This window comes from Eptatretus burgeri, chromosome 12 (genome assembly GCF_056783735.1).
Source record: "Eptatretus burgeri isolate ZD-2024b chromosome 12, Ebu_testis_v1, whole genome shotgun sequence".
Lineage (NCBI taxonomy): Eukaryota > Metazoa > Chordata > Myxini > Myxiniformes > Myxinidae > Eptatretus > Eptatretus burgeri.
This window is the reverse complement of record NC_140972.1, coordinates 5,381,540-5,404,815: the sequence shown is the minus strand read 5'-3', so window position 1 is coordinate 5,404,815 and position 23,276 is coordinate 5,381,540. Positions and strand designations below refer to the sequence as shown.

The following is a 23,276-nucleotide window of genomic DNA, read 5'->3' as shown; positions in this document are numbered from 1 at the left end:
AATATGAGCGTAAAATGCAAGTGTTGTTTTTTAATCTACGGCATTAGCTCAAGAGCGACTGTTGATAAAAGGGACACTGCTGCACATCTTTCGCATGGATTCTGCTGGACAGACAGAACTAGCTGGCCTCCCACTGGAAGGTGTGCTCCATGAAGCCTTCTCCTCCACTCATTACCAGGATGACATTTTACAGTCAGATTAAATGTTGTTTACGACAAAGACTTGTATCTAATATATGTAAAAGCCAGTTCGTTTTTGGACTATGTATGCATGCATGTGTGGACTGACTGCCTTCACCCCATTGGTGGCATGTAACCCCACAATTGTCACCCCACAATGTAACCTGAAAAAAGGCAAAAAAAAATAAATTCCGCCATTGTAGAGGATAGGGGGTGCATAAGCCTTCGGCCTTATAACCCGATTTATTACCCTCACCAGAAATGAAAGCAAATCCAACCCCCCCCCTTATTAGATTTGTCCCAAACCTCGTGCCGATTGGTCCCCTTCACAGGCCAATCATGACGTATAGCCGTTCCCATCGCACGTAATAAGTACAGCCAATGTCTCTGTAGCTTCACGTCTGGTGTCTTATTGTTACCTCTGAAGACGGAAAATAGTATTCTTCTGAAACGCCAGGATTTTAACAAAGAATTTTATTCTTTTTGGCTCAGTGTGCTTTTACTCTCCGTTGTGTGTGTGTGTGTGTATGTATATATGTATATATATATATATATATATGTATATATATATATATATATATGATATAGTCGGGGGAATTTGATAGGGTGTTCGGGTGTTCCATTCGTACATGTTTAGCACAAACGTACGGTATCTATGTAAAAATGACAGGACACGTGTCGAAGAGTGCATTCGCCTACCCTCCTCATGTGTCCAAATCCCCACTTTCCTCCCCTCTCCTTCTGAATCCCTCAAATCATTCCCTTGTTATCTGTCTCTGTGTGTTTCTTCATGATCATGAACGATCAACACAGCTCCGCAAGCCAAGCTATCCCCTCCAAAGATGACCCTGAATATGCCTCGTGACCATGTGTTTGGAGAGAAGCCGCCATTAGCTGCCGACAAATGGTGGGTGTGGCGCAGCATGAATATTCCACGGGGAGGGCCAGTGAATGTATGATCATGGGATGAATAAGAACATGGGGTTTGAGCAGTTCAACACAGAGAGCTCGGTATATTGGGCGACAGAGTTTGTTGGCGAACGGGACTGATTGAGGAGTTCAGGCAGTACAGGACAAGCTTGGGGAGTGGAGAGAGATGTTCTGCTTAGCCAGCCCCGGAGACAATGGGGCGCTGGACAAAGCATGCATGAATGAAGACACCACGGGACCCAGACGCAACGCCACCAAACCCTTCTTTACCCGCCAAGAGCATCGCCATTTTTAGCTCTCCCGAGCAAATCTTCGGCAATTCGTAATGCAATCCTATATTGAGCAATTTTGGGGCAAATTAAGCAAATAAAAGGTGGCTGTGTCGTAATGGTCGGAACATCTGCTCCGAGTCTGAGAAGTTGGCAGTTCGAACCCCGATCTAGTCATACCAAAGACCTCTGACACTTTGGACACATTTGACTCATGGAAAAAAAAAATGATGGAACTTATATTATCTGTCCTCCTGTTTAAGGAAAACGAGGTCAATGTTGCATTTAGCTACGGCGTACAGGCCCAAAAAGAGTCCTGGATTGAGATAGTCGGCATTTCATGACATTAGTATCGCACGACTTTAAAGCACAAACGTATCTGTGGAATTCTTGCCTTCCTTTCCTTCAATACCGATGCCCTGCTTTCACCTTTTCACTCCCTCAGGAATTATGAGCGAATCAAAGTCGAACACGAGCTGTTAAGTTCTACAATTTCTGTGTTCGTGCAAAATGTGTTGCGAGACATCGTATGGGGAAATAAATGAATGAATGAATGAATGAATGAATGTCCACAATGTTTCGACGGTGCTTACACAATTAAAGTATTGACTCAATGGCTAAATGAATCAACAAGTAAATTAAAAACTGTGGAAAATCTCCCGAAGGGTGCGTCGTTTTGTGTGGGTGAAGAAAACGCGACAAATTGCAATCAAATGGGATTTTAAACACGACATCTTGTGCACATAACAGCCAGCAGGTGCTCTCACCCCTGTCAGAGTCTGAGCGATCGGAGCACAGGTTGGACCCGAGGCTGTCCGTGCGCATCCTCTCGGGCAGCTGTGGCTCAAAGTTTGTGCTCTGGCTCAGCTGCTGGAGACGGCGCTCGAGGTGCCGCTGCTCCCGGCGCAACTGCTCTTTCTGATGCTCGTTCCGTCGCCCCACGTCTTCTAGTTTCTGCAACGACAGGTCAATCAACCTTCTGTTCCAAATTTTGCAAAACGTAGATCGTCAGATAACCCGTTGGTCGGTCGTACACAAGATTTAATGAGTGCAGCTGTGGACAAAAGGGCAGGACAACGTCTGAACATCATACCTTAATGTGATTCGTGGCCTTGTTCAACAGACCCAGGGTTGTGTGACGGGATGTGTCCGAATCCAGTGGGACTATTCCCTTAAGGCGGTCCAGGCAGTGGCGGAGGTTAGCGCGCCTGGGGGAAGGGGATTGGGAGGGGGAATGGAATTATGAACACGGTCTGCCGATTTCAACAGGTAGCACAGTCACAACTTGATGCGATACGTTCAATTCCTAATCGACCAGAATGATGGCTGCACAGTCATGACGGTGCGACGTGTGAGCTTTCATCAACTTACAATCAAATCCAGTAAGTTTGAGCATCAAATTCCACCTCAAATTGAGCACTTGTTTCGTACCGCAAAATTGCAAGATATTAACTTGTATAGGTGTTGTGGAACATTATTTGAGTCATTGAGATGTCTGACAACAAAATGTGCCAAGTGCTCGTGGGACCCCTCTTAGGATGAAACTCCCACTGTGCTGAATTTTGTGAATGTCCAAATCAACGAAAGTACAAAACGCTCTTGGAAACGCTTAACCTCCTATCACCATCACCATAACGCGAACAACTTGGAGGGAATCGGGAAAGTCCTCACGTGACTATTATTTGTACCTCCCTGATTTTCAAACAAAAACAATACGATTTCCTTGTACAGAGTGACGGCCGACGTTTTCATTGCCAACATGCTGACACGGCAAATCCCACATCCCATCGCTCTCGAACCAAACCAAATGTCTCGGAATCCCTCCCACCGACGGCTATCCTTGTCCCTGTCTCACCCCTTCCCTCTTCGGTCGGCAACAAACCCACCGAGGAAAACAACACTGCTTACACAGCAGCGTACAGACAAGACATTCCATTACACTGTACATGCAACTCGTCAGTAATCAGAGGGATTACGGTTCAAACTCCAGATTGTTCTGTTTTAACTTGCTACGAGATCATGACGCCTCAACCCGCTCATCGATATCCTAAAATATGTCCAATCACTACTTTAAAGTCACTGATAAAATAACCTCTAAAACAGCAAACCACTTCCTGACACTTCAACCACTTCCTGAAATCACCATCTCACACTGAAAGAAACAAACTTTTCCTTTTCAAACCTCCTCCCCCCCCCCACTCCCCCCTTGCTTGAAAACATTACAGAAAGTGCTTCAGCAACAGACTTGCCTGTGGCCTACTCCTACGTGACTTCCTTTTTCAACAACAGTGGGTCGGCAACCAATGATTGGATGGAAGGCTGTCTCGAGTGCCTATTAGCTGCCTGATGCTGAGCCAAAGTCACAGAACTAATGACAGGTTGGTGTTACAATGGCAGGGAAGGGGGCACAAAGAGAACCAATCAAGGCTGGGGGGAGGGCATCTGCCGAACATATGGAGAGGTGTGAATTGGATAAAAATAAAATACAACTCAATCCAGGCAGAATCATTTGATTATTTCTCAACATCAATGCATAATTCTGGCAAGAATAACAAAAAATGTTCAAAGAAATATCAAGAAGCATGGCTTTAATCAAAGGACAGCATTGCTCCAATATGGAGCTATATATATATATATATATATATATATATATATATATATATATATATATATATATATATATATATATATATATATATATATATAGATGGAGTCCCACAGGAAACCTGGACGACTGTGCTGGCCTGGCTTTGGATAGGTTTCAACTGGGCCATTGGGTGGGAGAGGGTTTGGAGCAGACACTTGAGAACCTGAGGTACGACATTGATTGACATCAGAGTTCCCGATGTTGCTTTGGCTGTCAAAGTAACCAGCTACAAGCGATGCGATACCAAGCTTTCCAGGTGCAAGAAGGTAGTTAGGGCATCTACAGGTTATGTACTATGCAAATGCTGAAGAACAATTGCTCTTCCCATCTCTTCCCTTCTTCTCCTATTGGTTTGACAACAAATCAGGTAAAGATAGGGAAAACCTTTCTGCAAACGTATTGTGGATTGCTTGAAATGAGTCTTCGTTATCAATGATGCTGGGCTCCGCTTTCAGCATAGCAGTTCTTAAATGTAAGAAATATGAACAATAATATCGATAAGTGTATGGCGGCCACATCAACCACAACCGCACCAGAAGCGGAGACCGAACACGGTGGAGAACCCTCTGCGGATGACAAAATTGAACGTGGATCACGCCCTGAGTGGTATTTCGCGTCTCCCCGTCTTCCGAATGTGTCGAAACCACTTCGGTTATCGATATTAGAATTAATAGCAACTTAATCCTCCAGGGGTTCTCAATAATCCAAATCGTCAGCACACAGGAAAGTTGGCTGCACCCGACACGCACATCGGCTAATATAAAGGGATATCACAATTTATTCACAAGACAAACATGGGCCGAATGTCGGATGAATACAATACATTAAAAAAGGATACTTGTACACAGAAACGAATCCCCAACTACGGTGACTGACACACACACACACACACACACACACACACACACACACACACACACACACACACACACACACACACACACACACACACACACACACACACACACACGATTAGAACAAACAGTGGGGAGTCATATGTTTAACAGCAGGCAGGCAAGCAGCTTGCGAGGATACAACTTGCCGGCAGCAGAAACAACAGGTCATGCTTGAGAACGCCGCCAGAGACCAAGCACGTACATGAATGCAGAGTCCCCCGCTCTTCTGGATTCGCACTCCCACCTCATCCATTGCCCTGAAGGTGTTGATGTCAGCACCCGCATGGCACCAGCCAACAACATGCTGTGTCCACACATGGCGACAGTCTTGCCCAATCAGACGACGTAGATTCTGTCCTAATAGGCGCCGTGGCTGCCAAGCAGCACAGTCCAATGGCATGCCGCCTTGCTTGTTGCCAATTCAGTGAGCATGCAGAAGGGAAAAAACCTTCACCAATGAGAGGTCAGAGGCTGTCACATGATACCCCACACATGGTTCAAATATACACAGGAAGGCCTTATCGTTTGCAGGGGTTATGTTCTTGAAAATTCCCATGAACCGCAAGTCCGCGATGTGCAAACTTTGGGGATAATGGGGAAAATAGGGCTAGGGACTTCAACTTTAAAACTTGTCCAAACTTTCCCCTTAACATGTTTCTGCATTGTTTTTGTGATATTTATTTTCATGAATAAAAGTTAAGAACATAAAATAAAGTATTATTTTCCTGCATTATTATATTGTAATATATCCACCACCCCCACCTCCCCCCATTCCTTCAAGCATGCCTGCACGCGTACCAGCAGGGGCGCCTTTCATTAGCAAAAGTGCGCCATAACACATTCAAACCTCATGCCATGTACCATTATCAAACAGACGCTCACCTCAAACCCTCACCAGACCCGGACCAGAACGCGACAACCCTCATGCAACCACCACAACACGTTCCTAAAAATCCCCACAACAAACAACACTCGCTTACCAATGCCATTAACTGCCACAACCATGACGTCATAACCACCACACCAAAACTCACTACGACACTCACCACTGCCACTGATAACCACGACCACCACCTTTGGGGACCAGCGGGCACAAGGAGATGCTTTCACAGTGGAACTACGTGACCAAATACCTCACCCCACGTTAAACCCCAGAGCTCCTTCGCGTGCCAAAGCACAGAAGTGAATGAAGCCATTTCCCGTGCTAAATCCTCACCGAGGCAGGGCCAACACAGTGGTTTGAGTCCATGTGCCAATGAGGACGTGGGGAAACACCCATCGCTCTGCATGTTCCACTCTCAAGCGCCGCCGCTGCGGGGAAAGTACAAAAGAAAGGCCTGATCTGGCCCGGCCTTCTCTCTCCTGGTCCGCCTGCTCTTCTCTTGCGTCTGGCCTGCCCTTTCTTATACCTGGAGTCACGGAGTGGTATTACGGAAAAGAGCCAAACACCAGACCGAGCGCCACCTTAGCCCATAAACATGTACACGCACAGATCTCTTTACACTCAATTTAAAATCTATCTTCTCTCACGTTCTTTGCTCCATTTCAAAATCCCTTGACCGACAATCCTACATATTTACATCTCCCTCTCCGCATCTGCCAATCACCACACACCTCATCGCACCTTAAATACCTTCAGTTTTTCTCCCTCATAAGCGAATGGGAAGAGTGGGCCTGTCAAAGAGGTTGTAAACACCTCGTTCTCTCTCATTCTCTCTCTCTCTCCCTCCTCCTCCCCCTCCAAGTATGTGTCCGATGGCACCTGTCATGTTCACATAATTAAGATTGTAGAGGTTTAGTATTGGGGCAACTTTGCATGCAGTGTCTCTTGTGTTTGAATACAACTGTCTTTCTTTTGCTGCACCCCATGAATCATTGCTTTCTCCTGCTGTACATATTACTTTTGCAAATTTTTTTTTTTATTGTTCCGCATGCTTTTCCTCACCCTTGCTTTATAAATAAATTGCTCTCATTGTGAATGGACCCAGTTCATCCTGTCTTTTCCACCATTGGGCCAGCATAGTCCGTCCGCAGTTATCCGGGAAGTTTTACCCCATCAATTTGCTCATTTAGCCGGTGCGTACTCGACAGCTCTGCTGGGCTGCACCTGATACGAGAAGTCATCTCGAGTACGCTTTGAGGGCACGGGACTCCCCCCCCCCTTTCCCTCTTGTTGTTGCCAATACACTGGAAACGGAAACATGCGAAATTGTGCGAACCCTGCCAGGAGTGGTGGTACCAATCAGCATTTGTGGTTGCTTAGGCCTAAGTCACATTTGCTCTACAGCGAGGATACGGCAGCCGTATGCCCTCTGAATTGACAGAAACGTGCAGTGGCCGCAGAGTTTCTGCGGTGGCCTCAGGGTGGCCCTACGCCGTTTGGCTATATTTTGCAGGTCGTAAGGTCGCCGTGGAATTATAACGCGGAGTTATAACTTTTTTCATTTCTATGTTCGCCGTAGCAATTCAACAAGCCGAAAAAAAAACTGGTAAAAAAAAAAAAGAATTAACCCATTCGTTACCGTCCGTCTGGCCGCACGTTCACCTTAGGGCCCCCTGCGTTCGCCTTGCGGGCACCTTGAGGCTACCTTGCATCTGCCTTGAAAATTCTATGGCCGCCGCAGGGCCCCCTTAAGATCACCGTGCGACATCAAATCAAAGACCGTACGGCAACCCCACAATTTCTAAGACATAAGGCCTAAGTCACATTTGCTCTACGGCGAGGATACGGCGGCCGTATGCCCTCTGAATTGACGGAAACGTTCGGTGGCCGCAGAGTTTCTGCGGTGGCCTCAGGGTAGCCCTACGCCGTTTGGCTATATTTTACAGGTCGTAAGGTTGCCGTGGAATTATAACACGGAGTTATAACTTTTTCATTTCTACGTTCGCCGTAGCAATTCGACAAGCCGGAAAAAAAAAACTGGTAAAAAATAAATAAATAATTTAACCCATTCGTTACCGTCCGTCTGGCCGCACGTTCGCCTCAGGGTCCCCCTGCGGTCCCCCTGCGGTCGCCTTGCGGGCACCTTGCGTCTGCCTTGAAAATTATATGGCCGCCGCAGGAACGCCCAAAGGTCACCGTGCGACATCAAATCAACGACCGTACGGCACCCACACGTTTTCGGTCTCCACAATTTATAAATAAGCCGTGGAGCTCCCCGAAAAATAAAAACATATATGACTGCTACATTATGTGACCATGGAAATACTGCGGCCGCCATGCAATTGCTAGTGGCCGTAGATTTTGGAGACCCCACGGCCGCCGTGGCAAATGTGACTTAGGCCTAAATACGCCGTGCGGCTCCACGAAAAATAAAAACATGTGACTGCTACATTGTGTGACCGTGGAAATCCTGCGGCCGCCGTATAATTGCTCATGGCCGTAGATTTTGGAGACCCCACGGCCGCCGTGGCAAATGTGACCTAGGCCTTAACAACCCACCGTAGCACTAAATTATTCATGCCCGGTGGCCTCAGGACCGGGTGTTCAGGAGGAACTCGAGCGCTTCTCCTCGTGGTGAAACTCGAATCCAAGATCTGGAACAATTCAATTTAAACAACGCTTTAAGGAGGTTTAAAGGCATATAAATAAATGAATTCCGGGATTTACCGCCGTTTTTCCAGTGGCTATTACATCACACTGTCTCACAAGCTGCATTAGTTCTTCGTGCCTGCTGCATATGTCATTTATAACGTCCTTAAAAACAGCAAGTTTCCTGTTTAGAATGATTTTCAATTTTGGCTTCCAGGCAGACAGACAGGGTAAAATAATATCTCACTCCTCTCTGCACATGTGCAATCGGGACAAATTCAGCATCAAAGTACTGTACTGCAAAACAGCAAACCTGTTTTCCGATTCATGTTCAAAATATAACATTAGATTTAAATAAGCTGTTCCTCGATCAGTCACAAACTCATCAGACAGACAGACGAATGTACGTATGTCTGGACGTACAGACTTGAACCAATTTGCTTAACCCCACCTTTCGCTTTGTGTGCACGGGGCAACTACACATGAAATGGGCATTTTGGCTCGATGAGATTATCATAAAGGCAAAGTGGTGCTGGAGCCTTCGCCCATTGGCACTCACCTACGTGATCATAAAACAAGGCGAACATATAGGAAAAGAACAAGCGATGCGTTTGAGAGAGATGCCAAGTACACTGGCATTCAACAGTGGAGAAACCCACAGCTGCCAATTACCCAGAGCTGCCGAAATGACAATGTCCGCGCACTGCCACAAACAGCTTTCTGCACTCACGTGGTGGCAGAAGGCTGGAGCAGATAAGTACGCCACTCGTGGAACTTTTGACTTTTCAAATGTGTCGAGTGTGCAAAGCAGAGAAACTTCCTTGCATGGAAAAGCCACATGAGCTTGGATTTACGGCTCGTCATATCTGTAGATTTGGATATATTATTCTTAGAAGGTACTTTCCTTATCGTTCATTGAAAGTCGAATGGAAGGATACACTTACAGCTGAACTTGAGGAGGAGGGGTCGGGGGTTGGGGGTTGTGGGGGGCTCGGATGGGATGGGAGGTGGGAGTTCGCTCGATGACGACTGCAGATACGGAGCAGGACTGTAAGTGCTCTCGAAGTGAATGCTAACACAACAAAAAAACACCAACCTTGCAACCTTTGCCTGCATGCCAACATGCTTCACTTCGTCTGTCCTTACCCAACTCCTGTTCTCGAAATGGCGTGCGCTGAACTACCAAGACAGGCTTTCTTCATTAATCACCACTGTCGATTGGTACGGGGTCACACTACTTGAGCAAAGGAAAGGATGCAATAACATCACACCATAAAGAAGAAATGTATGTGTTACAAATACCTGTAGTTATCGTTTCACTTCCGTGTGTGCAAATTTAAAAACTAAAATTAATGAGTGACTTACTTAATGTCACCCAACCCCATTAAAAAAGAAAAAATAATAATAATAAAAATAATAATAAAAACAGTTGCTCCAACCAGAATGGAAAACCAGTCTTCATGAAGTCTCGTGTCGATCTGCGTTGACGGACCAGGTAGAACATCGGATGGAATCAATAGGGAGTTGATCGCGGTATTCTCGCCGCCGTGGGACGTGAGAAGCTGACGTTTTGTGCGTTAACCCTTTGTCGAAGCGAGCGAGCGAGCGTTAACCATGTCACCATCAACAGTCTTTCACTTCACTGGGATGGCCGAGATTCGAATCCAGGCTGCACACAGTTCAGAGGCGAGTGCGTATACCGACAGTTTCAGGCCATCCTGTCAGCCATGCCACGGATCGTGCTCGACACAAATGACTCGAGATTGTGCTAATGTGTACAGTTGTACTTTTCGTACTACAGAAGCAAAGGAAACCATCTTGATGCGTCTTGCAAGATATTTAAACCCACTCAAGCTGCTGCGTGCTGTGTAATGAGGTGTACCGGTAGCCGCCAATGGCATGGCAAAGTGACTGTCCTAATCGCTCACTTTGGCTTTTTGACAACTTCCCTCCATGAATAGTAAAATAAATAAATAAACGGTTTGGAACCAAAATGTACCTGGAATATTTCAACGGTGTCAGGAAACTCTCCCACCGCTAATAGGAGATCTGTGAATGATTGGAAACTACAAGTTGATGAACCGACGTCGGTGTTGCTCACTTTCACGAACTCCGACCTTCATGGTTAGAGGGTGAGGGAGGAGGAGGTGGGGAAGAGCTAAGAGTTAGTCATTCTTTGCTTTGCTGCTACAGCCCTCCGCTACAGCCGCTGATGCAATACCCTCCATAGGTTAGGGTAGGAATTTGTAGTTTGTTTATGGTGATGGCGATGGCTCGCCTACTCTTCGAGGACACCGTGGGATGTTCAACATCCACCAACTGATGACAGCAGACGGGACGCCCGTTTAACATCCGACCAAAGGACGGCGCACGCATCGATGTAACACCCTGCCTGTGAAGCACCGGGATGACAGTTGATCGCCGGGTCAGGAAACAAACCCAGGCTAAACGGCTGAGAGGAGAATGTGCATACCTCCAGGCCATCTTGCCAGCACTCTTGGAATAAATGTGTAAAAGGCATAGTAATTCAATCAGCTGCACCACTAAAACTAATGGCAGAGGGTATGCAAAAAAGTTGCAGTGGGATAGGCAGAAAGAAAAGGGATAAGGAAAGCAAACAAGATAACCAGGATAGAAATATAGATGCAGTATAAACAGCGAGAGAGGCCGAAACACGACCAAGAAAGCAGCAGTATCTGCTGCCCGGCTCTTCCAGAAGAATGGAATCTACATTTTGCAATTTTATTTTATTTTTCTCAGGAACAAACTGCTTATCGAGTCTCGTTTTGTTGGAACGTGATGTGGTTAAAACAAAATAAAGGAATGAGCACGTTATGTGATCAACCACATGGTGCTAGAAGAGGATGTGGCTGTACCATGTCCGGTAAAACTCGACCGTGCCAACAATGATAAGAGAGAGGTAGGGTAATTTAAATTATTTTCAGAGTGATCTGAATGTAATGGAGGAGCTCACAAACATTTGAAAGTTTGTATAACTAGAAATACCTGCTCCCTACAGGAGCAGTCTAGAGGGGGGAGCGTGGCGACTCATCCCCGTTCTGTAGTCGGGGTCAGTCAACCACTTACGCTGTGGCATGTGTGCATATGAAAACTCACAAGTCATTCGCGAGAGTGGGGGGGGGGGGGATTTTTTATTTTTTTAAATGCCTATGACCTAACCCTGGTACCTACAACACGTATGAAAACTTTGGTGGAGATCGGCCTAGCCGTGTTTTTTTTCAATGATTTTCTCTCTCACTCACACACACACACACACACACACACACACACACACACACACACACACACACACACACACACACACACACACACACACACACACACACAATTTAATATAGCAAGACAAAAAAATTCACAGTCTCTGAGAATGGAACCTGGGATCCCAGGATCATGAACGACTGTGCTCCAACGAGAATGTAAATCAAAGAAATCCCAAAAGAAGTTTTGTAAAATATCAGCTTTTGGATTCTGCTGAGAGTTACAATAAGGGACAATGGGATTCATCAAATAAATGCTTTTTGGCAAAATGAAGACCTCAAACTGTTGACTGTCATTGGGAATGCCTGCACACAGCTTCATCTAGTATTCTAGTGCAACTGCAATGAGTCATTGATGATGTATCTTAATGTACGTTTTGATTGGAACCTGTTATGAAAACCAAATAATACTGCTGCGTACCACTGGTGTTACTCCAACCTGCCACATCGTCGCTCGTGTTACTCCAACCTGTCATGTCATCATACGTGTTACTCCAACCTGCCACGTCGTCACTCGTGTTACTTCAACATGCCACGTCATCACTCGTGTTACTCCAACATGCCACGTCATCATACGTGTTACTCCAACATGCCACGTCATCATACGTGTTACTCCAACATGCCACGTCGTCGCTCATGTTACTCCAACATGCCACGTCGTCATTCGTGTTACTCCAACATGCCACGTCGTCGCTCGTGTTACTCCAACATGCCAGATCGTCGCTCGTGTTACTCCAACCTGCCACATCGACGCTCGTGTTACTCCAACCTGCCACGTCATCATACGTGTTACTCCAACCTGCCACGTCGTCACTCGTGTTACTCCAACATGCCACGTCGTCGCTCGTGTTACTCCAACATGCCATGTCGTCGCTCATGTTACTCCAACATGCCACGTCGTCACTCGTGTTACTCCAACATGCCACGTCGTCACTCGTGTTACTCCAACATGCCACGTCGTCACCCGTGTTACTCCAACATGCCACGTCGTCACCCGTGTTACTCCAACATGCCACGTCGTCACTCGTGTTACTCCAACATGCCATGTCATCGCTCATGTTACTCCAACATGCCATGTCATCGTTCATGTTACTCCAACATGCCACGTCGTCACTCGTGTTACTCCAACATGCCACGTCGTCACTCGTGTTACTTCAACATGCCACGTCATCACTCGTGTTACTCCAACATGCCACGTCATCACTCGTGTTGCACCAACATGCCATGTCGTCGCTCGTGTTACTCCAACATGCCACGTTGTCACTCGTGTTACTCCAACATGCCACGTCATCACTCGTGTTACTTCAACATGCCACGTCATCACTTGTGTTACTCCAACATGCCACGTCGTCGCTCGTGTTACTCCAACCTGCCACGTCATCACTCGTGTTACTCCAACATGCCACGTTGTCACTCGTGTTACTCCAACATGCCACGTCGTCACTCGTGTTACTTCAACATGCCACATCATCACTCGTGTTACTCCAACCTGCACACGTCATCACTCGTGTTACTCCAACATGCCACGTCATCATTCATGTTACTCCAACCTGCCACACGTGTTCCTCCAACCTGCCACGTTGTCACACGTGTTCCTCCAACCTGCTACGTCGTCGCTCGTGTTACTCCAACCTGACACAACACGGGGATCTGATTGATGTCGAAGGATTTTATGTTTCTGTGTGTGATATTGATTTTTATCTGACACATTAAGACTTCACTAAAGATATAATTTGTAAAGATTTTCTGGGATTTTACGTTTCCCACTCCCATTTGAAAATTAATGAATTAAAATCCGATGTCAAATTGACCAATTAAATATCCGATGTTGGGCATCGACGTTGACCATACTATTCCACATCCAATTCAATGCTGTATAGTGATCAGGTATTTATTTATTTTTTGTCAAAATGTACATTTAATGTTAATAGTAAATTCACAATCAACTGGTTGAAGCCAACACTGATTCTTGCTGTTCTGGAATCGAAAGGGAACCGGTTTTTCACAAAATATTTTATCACTGAGAGATATCAGCTTGCCTCGAAGAGGAATGAACATACATACCTATACTACATCTATACCTACACCTACACACACACACACCTACACACACACACACACACACACACAATAGAGCAAGGAAAAACAATGGTGGGAAGGCAATGGCAAACCACGCAGTGTAGCCCTCGCCAAGAAACTCTAACATTATGCTCTGTAAAGAGTCTGGTTCATCAGATCATCGAAATATATTCACATTCCTTGGGATGGTAACACTCTGGTCTGACTCGAACCGCCGACCCCGCAGACTCACGGTGGATGTTCTAACCATTCCACCACCAAGGGCCTAGTTGATAGAAATGTGGAGTAGATTATTAAAAATATTCATATTTTGTGGCTACTTCATTATGTCGTGAAAATACAATTACTGACAAAAAAAAAAATTTGTCTTTGTTACCCTTAATGATCAAATTGGTCCAGCATTTGCTGTGTTTGAAATTTTGAAGTTAAAGAAGAGTCTATGTCTGTGTGCACCTGTGAGTTCGACATTCAATCCATCGGCATCAAGATAATTCCAGCGCTCGAATCGAGACATTTTGAATCGTCGTTAACCACAAAGTATGGCATCATATCGGAAGGATGATGCAATAAGTCAAGTTGTGTAAATCACAGAGTAGGCTTTCAACTTACCTCCCACCAACACACACACACACAGACCCCAACACACACACACACACACACACACACACACACACACACACACACACACACACACACACACACACACACTGATTTCAAATCATCCAGGATACAAGTGTTTGAATGGCAGGGTATGGGAACGACTGGATTTGCTTCCCTCCGCTCGTACGGCTTGTCAGATGGCGCAGCCATTACGATACAAGCCCAATTATGATTACAAAGCTGGTAATGATGCTTCGTCCAATCATCCATTATAACGACATCACAAGTGGACATTAGCGAAAACGTCAAAGTCTCTGTGGGCTTATTTACATCATCACCGAGTTGAGTAATACAACAACAGGCCTGCAACAGACAGCAGCTCAACAAGTCGCTCACATACGTTCAAACGGATAAGAAAACAATCACTTCATTGTCATGACCAAAATCTACAGATTCACAGATCAAAATGACGATACGAGCAAGGAATGTTCACCGACCGTGGCCACAAACTGGGGAATCTGTGGTTTTTGTACTTTCAAGTGACTACTGATGAGCGGCAAAAGTCCGTACACGCGGAGGACAGATAGTTAAGTTGCCTGTACTTGCACGAGAGGAACAACAACAACCGGAAAGTCCCGGAAGACGCGTTTGAGGAACGTTTTGGACACGGACAGTAAGGTCGAGATGACCGATCACCGCGTTGTGGCCACCGTGGAGCATAACATCATTGACCTCTTCCATGAGCCGAGATCTTGCGTTAAAAACTTCTTTTTTTTTTTTAAATTTTAAACCTCACAGGTCAGCACTTTGAAGCAAATCGAGCAAGAATTGTACTCGTGATCTCGGGGGAATTAAATAAAACTCGAATAGAGCAATCTGAGATTGCAGATGCTCGCCAGGCCCTGTTTTGTGTGGCGTTTGTGTGCTGCTGTTTGAGTGGTGCGCGGACGATGTCGGTTGAACTTCATCGAGCGGATAAACCGACCCGTACTCACCTTGAGTCTTCGGTGCGTTCCACCGTGAACCTGCATCTGTTCACACATTCAAATATTCTCTTTTCGTTAAAAAAACAACAAAAAAAACAAACAATTTAAACAAATAAAATTCCTTCTGCATAAATGAGAGACCTACAAATACTCCAAAACTTGCATTATCGAACAACTGGAATTCCCCCCCCCCCCCCCCCCATTACAGAGAACTCAGGGCAATGACGTACATGAAATCAAAATGTATCTTGCCCTCATCTTACGGATCACCGTTTCCCACAACTGCTGATTAATAAATAAATAAAAACAGAAAGGTAGCACACGAAGCACGCGTCTCTGGTTCATATCAATCCGTCTCTAAAATGCGCTCGAGAGATGTTAACACCGATGGGCGATGCAGCAAGTTGAAAGCAAAAACTAGAGGGTTGATGGAACACGTAACATTACCCGACGTGGTCTTGAGAAATAAGGAGGTGAGCGGGCTGTGCGAGCAGCAAATTGATCCCTTCAGCCATTCTCACGTTATCGGAGTCACGAAAACCTACCACGGACTCTGACCTTTGACCTCGATGCCACCATCTAAATCAGTTCGTCGGTGCATCATACTGTATACGGATACCAAGTTTGGTCAAAATCCCATCACGAGTTCACAAGTTCACGTGGTGACATAATTTTTACTGAACATGACATCTGGCCTGACCTTTTAACCCCAAAAATCTAATCAGCTCATCTTTACATCATTATACATACTTGTACGAAGTTTGACTTGGATCCCTTCAGCCGTTCTTTGGTCATGGCGGAAACGAAAACCTATCAAGGACACACAGATGGACGGACAACCTGAAAACATGATTCCTCCGGCGACTTCGTCAGCCAGATTCAAAGAATTAAATAATTCTGGCTGCCAAACCATGCGTCCGATCAGGTTGAAATTTAAAACATATATTCCCCCATGACTACTAAATAATAACTGCGAAGTTTCACCTCCGATGATGAAGCGGTTTCAAGAGAAATAATTTTTTTTTTAAGATTTTCATTCAATCCAACATGGCTACAAAACCATGTGACCGATGATGTCATCAAATTTTTCTGTTGACCAACCTATCCCCAGATGACCCTCAAAAATGTTCATACTGTTCGGAAAAAGCGTTCTCCATGTCGAATTTTGGCGAGAATACCATTTCAGTGATAACGTCATGGTTAGCAACAGTTATTCCACATGGGGAGTACTTGACGTGGACCAAGTTTCGTTTTTTTCCACGGAGCGGTTTCAGAGATAGAGGTCCAAAGTTTTACTTTTTTGCCAACATGGCTGCCCCACCACGTGACCAATGATGTCAAGATCGACATGAAAACGTTTTACACGAGTCGTCACACCTTTGGTGGAAATTTCACGTCAATCGGACAAGCAGTTGCAGAGAAAATGGCTTTTAAAAGTAATCATGCACGGACTCATGGATGGACAACCTGAAACCATAATGCCTCTGACGACTTCGTTGGCGGAGGCATAAAAATCATTTTAACAACACATTTCAATCCTCGTTTCTCCTTTACAAATGCTGCACACGTACTTCTTCACCACAATATGCCTCCTTCTTGTTCAAAAGGATTATTTTTCTGAGGTTTTTCACTTCTCTGTGCTTCGTCTAAAAACCTCCCTAACCCCCCTCCCCCCGCACCACCCTCCAACGTCACCCCCGCTCATTCAGTGCAGCATTTCTCCATGCATTTAACAAGCGTTCTAATCCCCCATCGCATGATCTTCATCTCCATCTGTCAAAATTGGGAATGTGGAATCAGGAAAATAAACCCACCCTCAAAGCTTCATGTCCCCCATCCCACCCACTCCTCCTTTCTCCCTCAATGCATCACACCCCAGACACTCAAACCTTTCCCTACACTCCACACACTCAAACCTTCTCCCACACCACACCTCCTCCCTAAAAGCCTAACCTTGCCCATGCAAACCCCCTCTCCCTCCCCCCCTCCATCCTGCACCATACCAATGCCTCCTCACTCCTATCTCTAACTGTGTGGACCTCAAACATCCGAGGTCTCTGCTCTCACCTTCACAGATCTCTCAATCCAGGCTGTTGCTGATAAACGTGACATCATCTGTTTAACAGAATCCTTCCTCCCACAGGACGTCCTCGACTCCTTAGTTTCTCTCCCTGGTTATTGTCTCCTCCAATTTAATATGCCTGAACCACGTCCCAGTGGCAGAGTTGCACTTTACATCAAGAACTCAATTTCTCACTGCCAATGTACTGACCTGACACCTCCCAACCCTTAGTCGTACCACTGGCTGCAACTTCACCTCCGCTCCCACCTCTTGTTCATCTTTGTGTTGTACTATCCTCCAAACAGTGACGACTCCATCTATCTATCTCTATCTCTATCTCTATCTCTATCTCTATCTCTCTCTCTCTCTCTCTCTCTCTCTCTCTCTCTCTCTCTCTCTCTCTCTCTCTCTCTTTCTCTCTCTCTCTCTCTCTCTCTCTCTCTCTCTCTCTCTCTCTCTCTCTCTCTCTCTCTCTCTCTCTCTCTCTCTCTCTCTCTAAAAACATGGACAAACTTTTAAAACACTCATTCCAACTCCCTCTTCCTCATATGCGGCAATTTCAATTGTCACCGTGCAACTTGGCTGGGTGTTGGTACCTCTCTCACCAGCCATGGCACTTCAGCAACTCCATGGGACAGACCCAATCTATGAACTTTCTTTCCCAGATTTCTCCAAATGGCAAACCCTCGCTTCTAGACTCGGTGATGACCAACTTTCCCGCAAGTGTCTCCTGCTCTTCCTCTGCTCCAATTGGTTCATCTGATCATGTGCTTGTGAAAATGAACATCTCTCTGGTTATTCTTGGAGAGCTGCCCCAATGCCAGTGAGTCTGGCATTTCAATCAAGCAGATTGGCAGGGACTGCAAGCAGCCATCTCTCTTCAGGACTGGTCTCACTTTGCTGATGGGAATACTGAGAAAGTGGGGTAGGGGGAGAGAAGAGAGGGGAAAGCGAGGATGGAGTAGGAGGGGGAGTGAGGTTGGAGGGTGAGAGAGAGAGAGGAGGGGTGAGACAGGGGAGGGGGGGAGAAAGAGAGGAGGGTGGGGAGAGAGAGGGAAGAGAAGATGGGGAGCGAGAAAGGGTGGTGGAGGGAGGAAGTGGGGAAAGCGAGGAGGGGTGGGTGAGGGAGAAAGGGGGGAGTAAGAGGAGGGGTGGAGGAACGGAAGGCAACGTGAGGAGAAGGGAATTGTTGGCAGCATGAGGTTGCCAAGTTCAATTTCCCCAGTTTAAATTTTGAAATTTGGTTCAGGTAAAGACATTCGAGAGCTGATCGCATTTCAGCTGTAATGCTTATGAATGTCCAGAGTTTCAGGCGTACTCCACCTTGGATATTCATCAGTACCATTTGTGGCAATATTAGAGAAAAAGTATCTTTACATTTCATATTGCTTTCCATACGGTATCGTGTTACAGTCACTCGTATGCATCTAAGCATTAGTCATTCTTTGCTTTGCTGCTGCTGTTGAAAAATACAATCGTTATCACCTAGCTTCAGTTGTCACAGTTGTTTCAGTTATTCAGCATCAGCACAATGGGAATCTCACAAAATAACCCAATACGCAATGCTTCCTTCGGTGATAGTATAGGGCTGCCTCTGACACCAAAAGCCAGGCAAAACAAACAAAAAAACATTGAAGATGAGGAATTACTTTTTGTTCGTGGAAATAATGAAAGTTGAACATGACTGGATTATTGTATACGGCAGTAAATTATCTTCAAAAGGGGTGTTTAAATTTACCCAAACACCTGGCTTTCATCCATGCACTTCCTCGGAGTTCCCTTGATATGCATGCAAAGTTTAGGGCCGCTAGGTTTCATGGTTTTGGATTTATGCGCACAAACACACACACACACACACACACACACACACACACACACACACACACACACACACACACACGAGCAGAGTGCACGCCTAAGCATGCAACATGTTCTGATGCATACCTTCATTTCGGTGGTGTATCGGCAACTGACAGCTCTGTGTGGGCAATTTTTTTTTAAATAACCCATGAAGTTACGTACACGAAGCAAAAACATACCGACAGCTTACAATTCAAAACACCTCACTGTACTGGAAAACTGTACTGTAAATGGTGAAAACTTGTAATACCCTCAACCACCTGGAGGCGGCACTACACGATACACATTTACATGGAGAATCAACATCGCTACCACCCCCCCCACCCTCCCCTCAAAGACCACCGGCAAAGATTAGAAACACCCCTGTACATTAATTGGGATGATGCTGATCCTACATAGCAAGTTTGGATGTCATCAGCCCAGAACTGTAGGAGTAGTAGCGTGACAAACAAGCACACACACACGCACGCTATAGTGCAGATAGATATACATACATATATATATATATATATATATATATATATATATATATATATATATATATATATATATATATAAAACATTCAATTGAAATAAGTTGTTCCTTGACCATAACCTACATTTATAGGCAGACAGAAGTGAACCAATTGCTTAACTCCACTTTTCACTTTGTGTGCGCAGGGAAACCACACTACAATGGTTCCATCCATCCATCCATTGGGACCATACTCAGTGCAGAGCATTGGTGCTGCCAAAGCAGTCTCCTTGGCTATTGCGCACAATCCTGGACGGGTCGCCACTCTGACACAGTATACCAGCATGCTGCCATTCATTTTGCCGACCTCGGAAGGATGACAGGCCGAGTTAACCCCACCTGGTATTAATTCAACAGTTGAGCAGGATTTGAACTCAGGACCCCTGGATCCCTGGATCCCAAGCCCGCCACCCTAAACATTAAGCCAACACCAGGCTTGCTCCCTATTTATATCGGCCCAAACAGTGAATATCTCCTTCAGGCCCGATTCTGGAGGAGAGATCATCATCCGAAGTGTCATGATGGCCTCGGATAGTCAGGTTAGGGGGATTGGGCAAGCACACCCGCATGACATTGGTCTTCATGAGTGGGATGAACAGAATGAATTAAAATCACACGTTCAGCACCGCAAGGAAAACAAAGAAGGCAAGCAAACTCTCACTCCGACGTCACTCTTTGCCGCCATGTACACAAAATGTAAACACCGAGAACCGTGACGAGAAAGATGACACAGCCCTCTGCGACAAGTGGTTTATGGTAGAACATGACCGAATACACAAGATGGTCGTTACATATCCCAAATAAACGTTCAACCACTCCCACATATCCGAACGTTAACCCGACACGCCGTCATGTTTCTCAACAAAATGCAAAAGGTGATAAAAAAGCTAAACAAAAAATCAAAATAGTTCAAGGGGCGAGGCGCCAAGTGCGATTTTGAATGCATGATACACCGAGTGATGGAATGGAACAGCTGCAGTACCAATTCGGTTGTGGCCACATATTACTTAAGATACACTCATTAGCTGGAAAGGGCAGAGTGCCATTATGTGTCGATGAATGAGAGTCCACATCATCTCGTTCGGGATCGTGTTTCGATCCCAGTTAGAAGCATACCAGAAAAATATGGGGATCATCACAAACTTAGTACGAATCCGAAAAGCATAAAGTCTTTCGCAAAGGATGCAGAGTCAGGCTCTTTGTGACCTTTGGACGTAACCGAGTTCGTGGACCCATGTTCGGAGAGGTTCTGCGATTGAAATGAGTCAAACCTCAGCGATGAACGGAGCCCAGTTGATGATCCGGATTGTCATTAAAAAAAAAAATAATAATAAAATAAACTACTGGGTCAGGCAGCTGTTTTGAATGCAATATGTTGTCTTTAGGTGGAAATGCAACACGAGGTACGAGTGTGCATGGTTGTTTGGATTTTCACCATCTCAAAGTGTCGAAGTGCAGTGCAAGCTGAAGGGATTCTTCGCATTCCTTTCCAAATGATCAGTGTCGTCTGCATCGAGCACACTGCAGGTGGTCATGCGGTCGTGGGGAAGAAACTACAGGAATGTCATTCAGGCCATTTGTAGCACCTGGTTAAAGTTCTGCTGGAAGGGTTAAAACCCGTCCGATCAACATCGAGCGATAATATGCAAACAGATATTTTGGATTTGAACCGCTTTGCACAGGTGCAAGTAAATTAATGAATATACAGAATTAAAAAAAATTGGAAATACCAATAGTCAAAAAAAAAAAACAAAAGAAAAGAAAAGTCCAATTTAAAAGAAAACAAGAAGGGCACACGGTAGAGCGCCGTACCCCCACCAGGCTGAACAGTTCACATTTTGTATCCCACTGATAGGCCGGATCTGAATCCAGGCCTGAACCAACATCGAATAGGCTTGTTCCCATCACCGACACAACTCATCCACCAAGTTTCATCACACTATGTCCACAACTCTTTCACTTTGAGATATCGTGCTCACAGACGGACAAACAGGGATAAACTAGAGGGGGAGCACTCGGGAGAGTGCAAGACCTCCGCCGCCAATACTGCTGGGTCACTCAAGTGAACCTTATATCTTATTCATTAAATATGATGTCAACAGTACTGAGAGTTATAGTTCTTTTATCCAACATTTTTTTTTTGGGGTGGGGGGTTGGAAATCACTTAAAACACGTAAAAATGCAAAAAAGTAAATAAATAGAAATTTTGTTGAAAAAAAAGTTGCAAAATTTTTTTTTCTCTAACAATTTTTTTTGGGGGGGGGTTGGAAATCACTAAAACATGTAGAATGCAAAAAAAAAAAATTTCCCCTTTTTGGGGGGGGTAACAATTTTTTTGGGGGGGTTGGAAATCACTTAAAACATGTAAAAATGCAAAAAAAATAAAACATTTTCAAACAATTTTTTTGGGGGGGGGGGTGGAAATCACTTAAAATATGTAGAAATGCAAAAAAAAAAATTCTATTTTTGGGGGGGGAAGGGTAAAAAAATTTTGGGGGGGTGGTTGGAAATCACTTAAAACATGTAGAAATGCAAAAAAAAAAAAATTTTTCTCTCACAATTTTTTTTTGGGTGGGGGACCAAGTCCAAAATTTAATGGCATGTTCCTTAGACCATACCTAACCCCCCCCCCACCAAGTTTCGTCGAAATCCGTCGAGGAGTTTTTTTCCGTAATACTGTTCACAAACAAACAAACAGAAAGGGGTGAAAACAGTAACCTCCATCCATCTTCGAAGATGGCGGAGGTTAATGAATACATAACGTCCGTCCGTCCACCTTCAGTGGTGGAGGTAATAAACATCGATGAGGCAGAATTGCTCTCCTCCAACGACCTCTCTCTCTGGTTGAAGTTTCTCTCGTGCACGTCGACTAAGAAAATGATGTACTTGTGGCCCGAGCACAAAGACAACTTTCTGCTTTTCAAATCGTGAAGACCAAGGGTCGTCGGTCTGTCGTGACCAAAGAAAGGTCTGCTCTTGTGGGAATGTTCCTCGTGACTACTCAACAAGCTTTCAAACGTCAGTAGAGTGCGCGTCAAGTTTTGTCTGCGCAAATGCAGACCACGACGTCGATAGACCACGCACCGTCGGAACACCATAGGCAATCGAGAATGCACGCGTTGCGGTGACGATGATCCCTGGTAGGCCTGTACTGCACCACCGATCTGAACCTCATCAGGATCCGAACCTGTATCAGTTCCGAGAATACTCATCAGGAACCTTGTATCCGTGTAAGATTCCGTTTGCCGAAACACTTTTGGCGGGTGGCAGGGAAGCGAGAGCAAGATCATTTTATTTCATCGTCTAGTTTATCAATGATAATGAGCATGTCGTCGACGTTGTTGCATTGCTTCTGAGGAAGACCGTTTGAAGGGCAATATCCGCAAACGGTCAAAAAGCCCAACACCTAAGACATGAAACGTTACAGGCCGTAGTTGAATCGGA

At 45.3% G+C, this 23,276-nt stretch overlaps 1 protein-coding gene across 3 annotated transcripts in view; it reads right to left on the bottom strand.

Moving 5' to 3' along the window:
• The window catches only part of LOC147015016 (max-interacting protein 1-like), a 54,028-nt gene that overhangs the window by 3,148 nt on the left and 27,604 nt on the right, over positions 1-23,276 (bottom strand). For 2 of the 3 annotated variants that reach the window (XM_085849318.1, XM_085849317.1), the window contains exons 4-5: positions 2,472-2,586; positions 2,146-2,332 (exon numbers count right to left, since the gene is read on the bottom strand). In XM_085849318.1, coding sequence (XP_085705444.1) covers positions 2,146-2,332; positions 2,472-2,586 — 302 coding nt within the window. Of the gene's footprint in view, positions 1-2,145; positions 2,333-2,471; positions 2,587-5,123; positions 7,072-23,276 lie in introns of those variants that run through there. The other variant, XM_085849319.1, reaches the window with a different exon arrangement.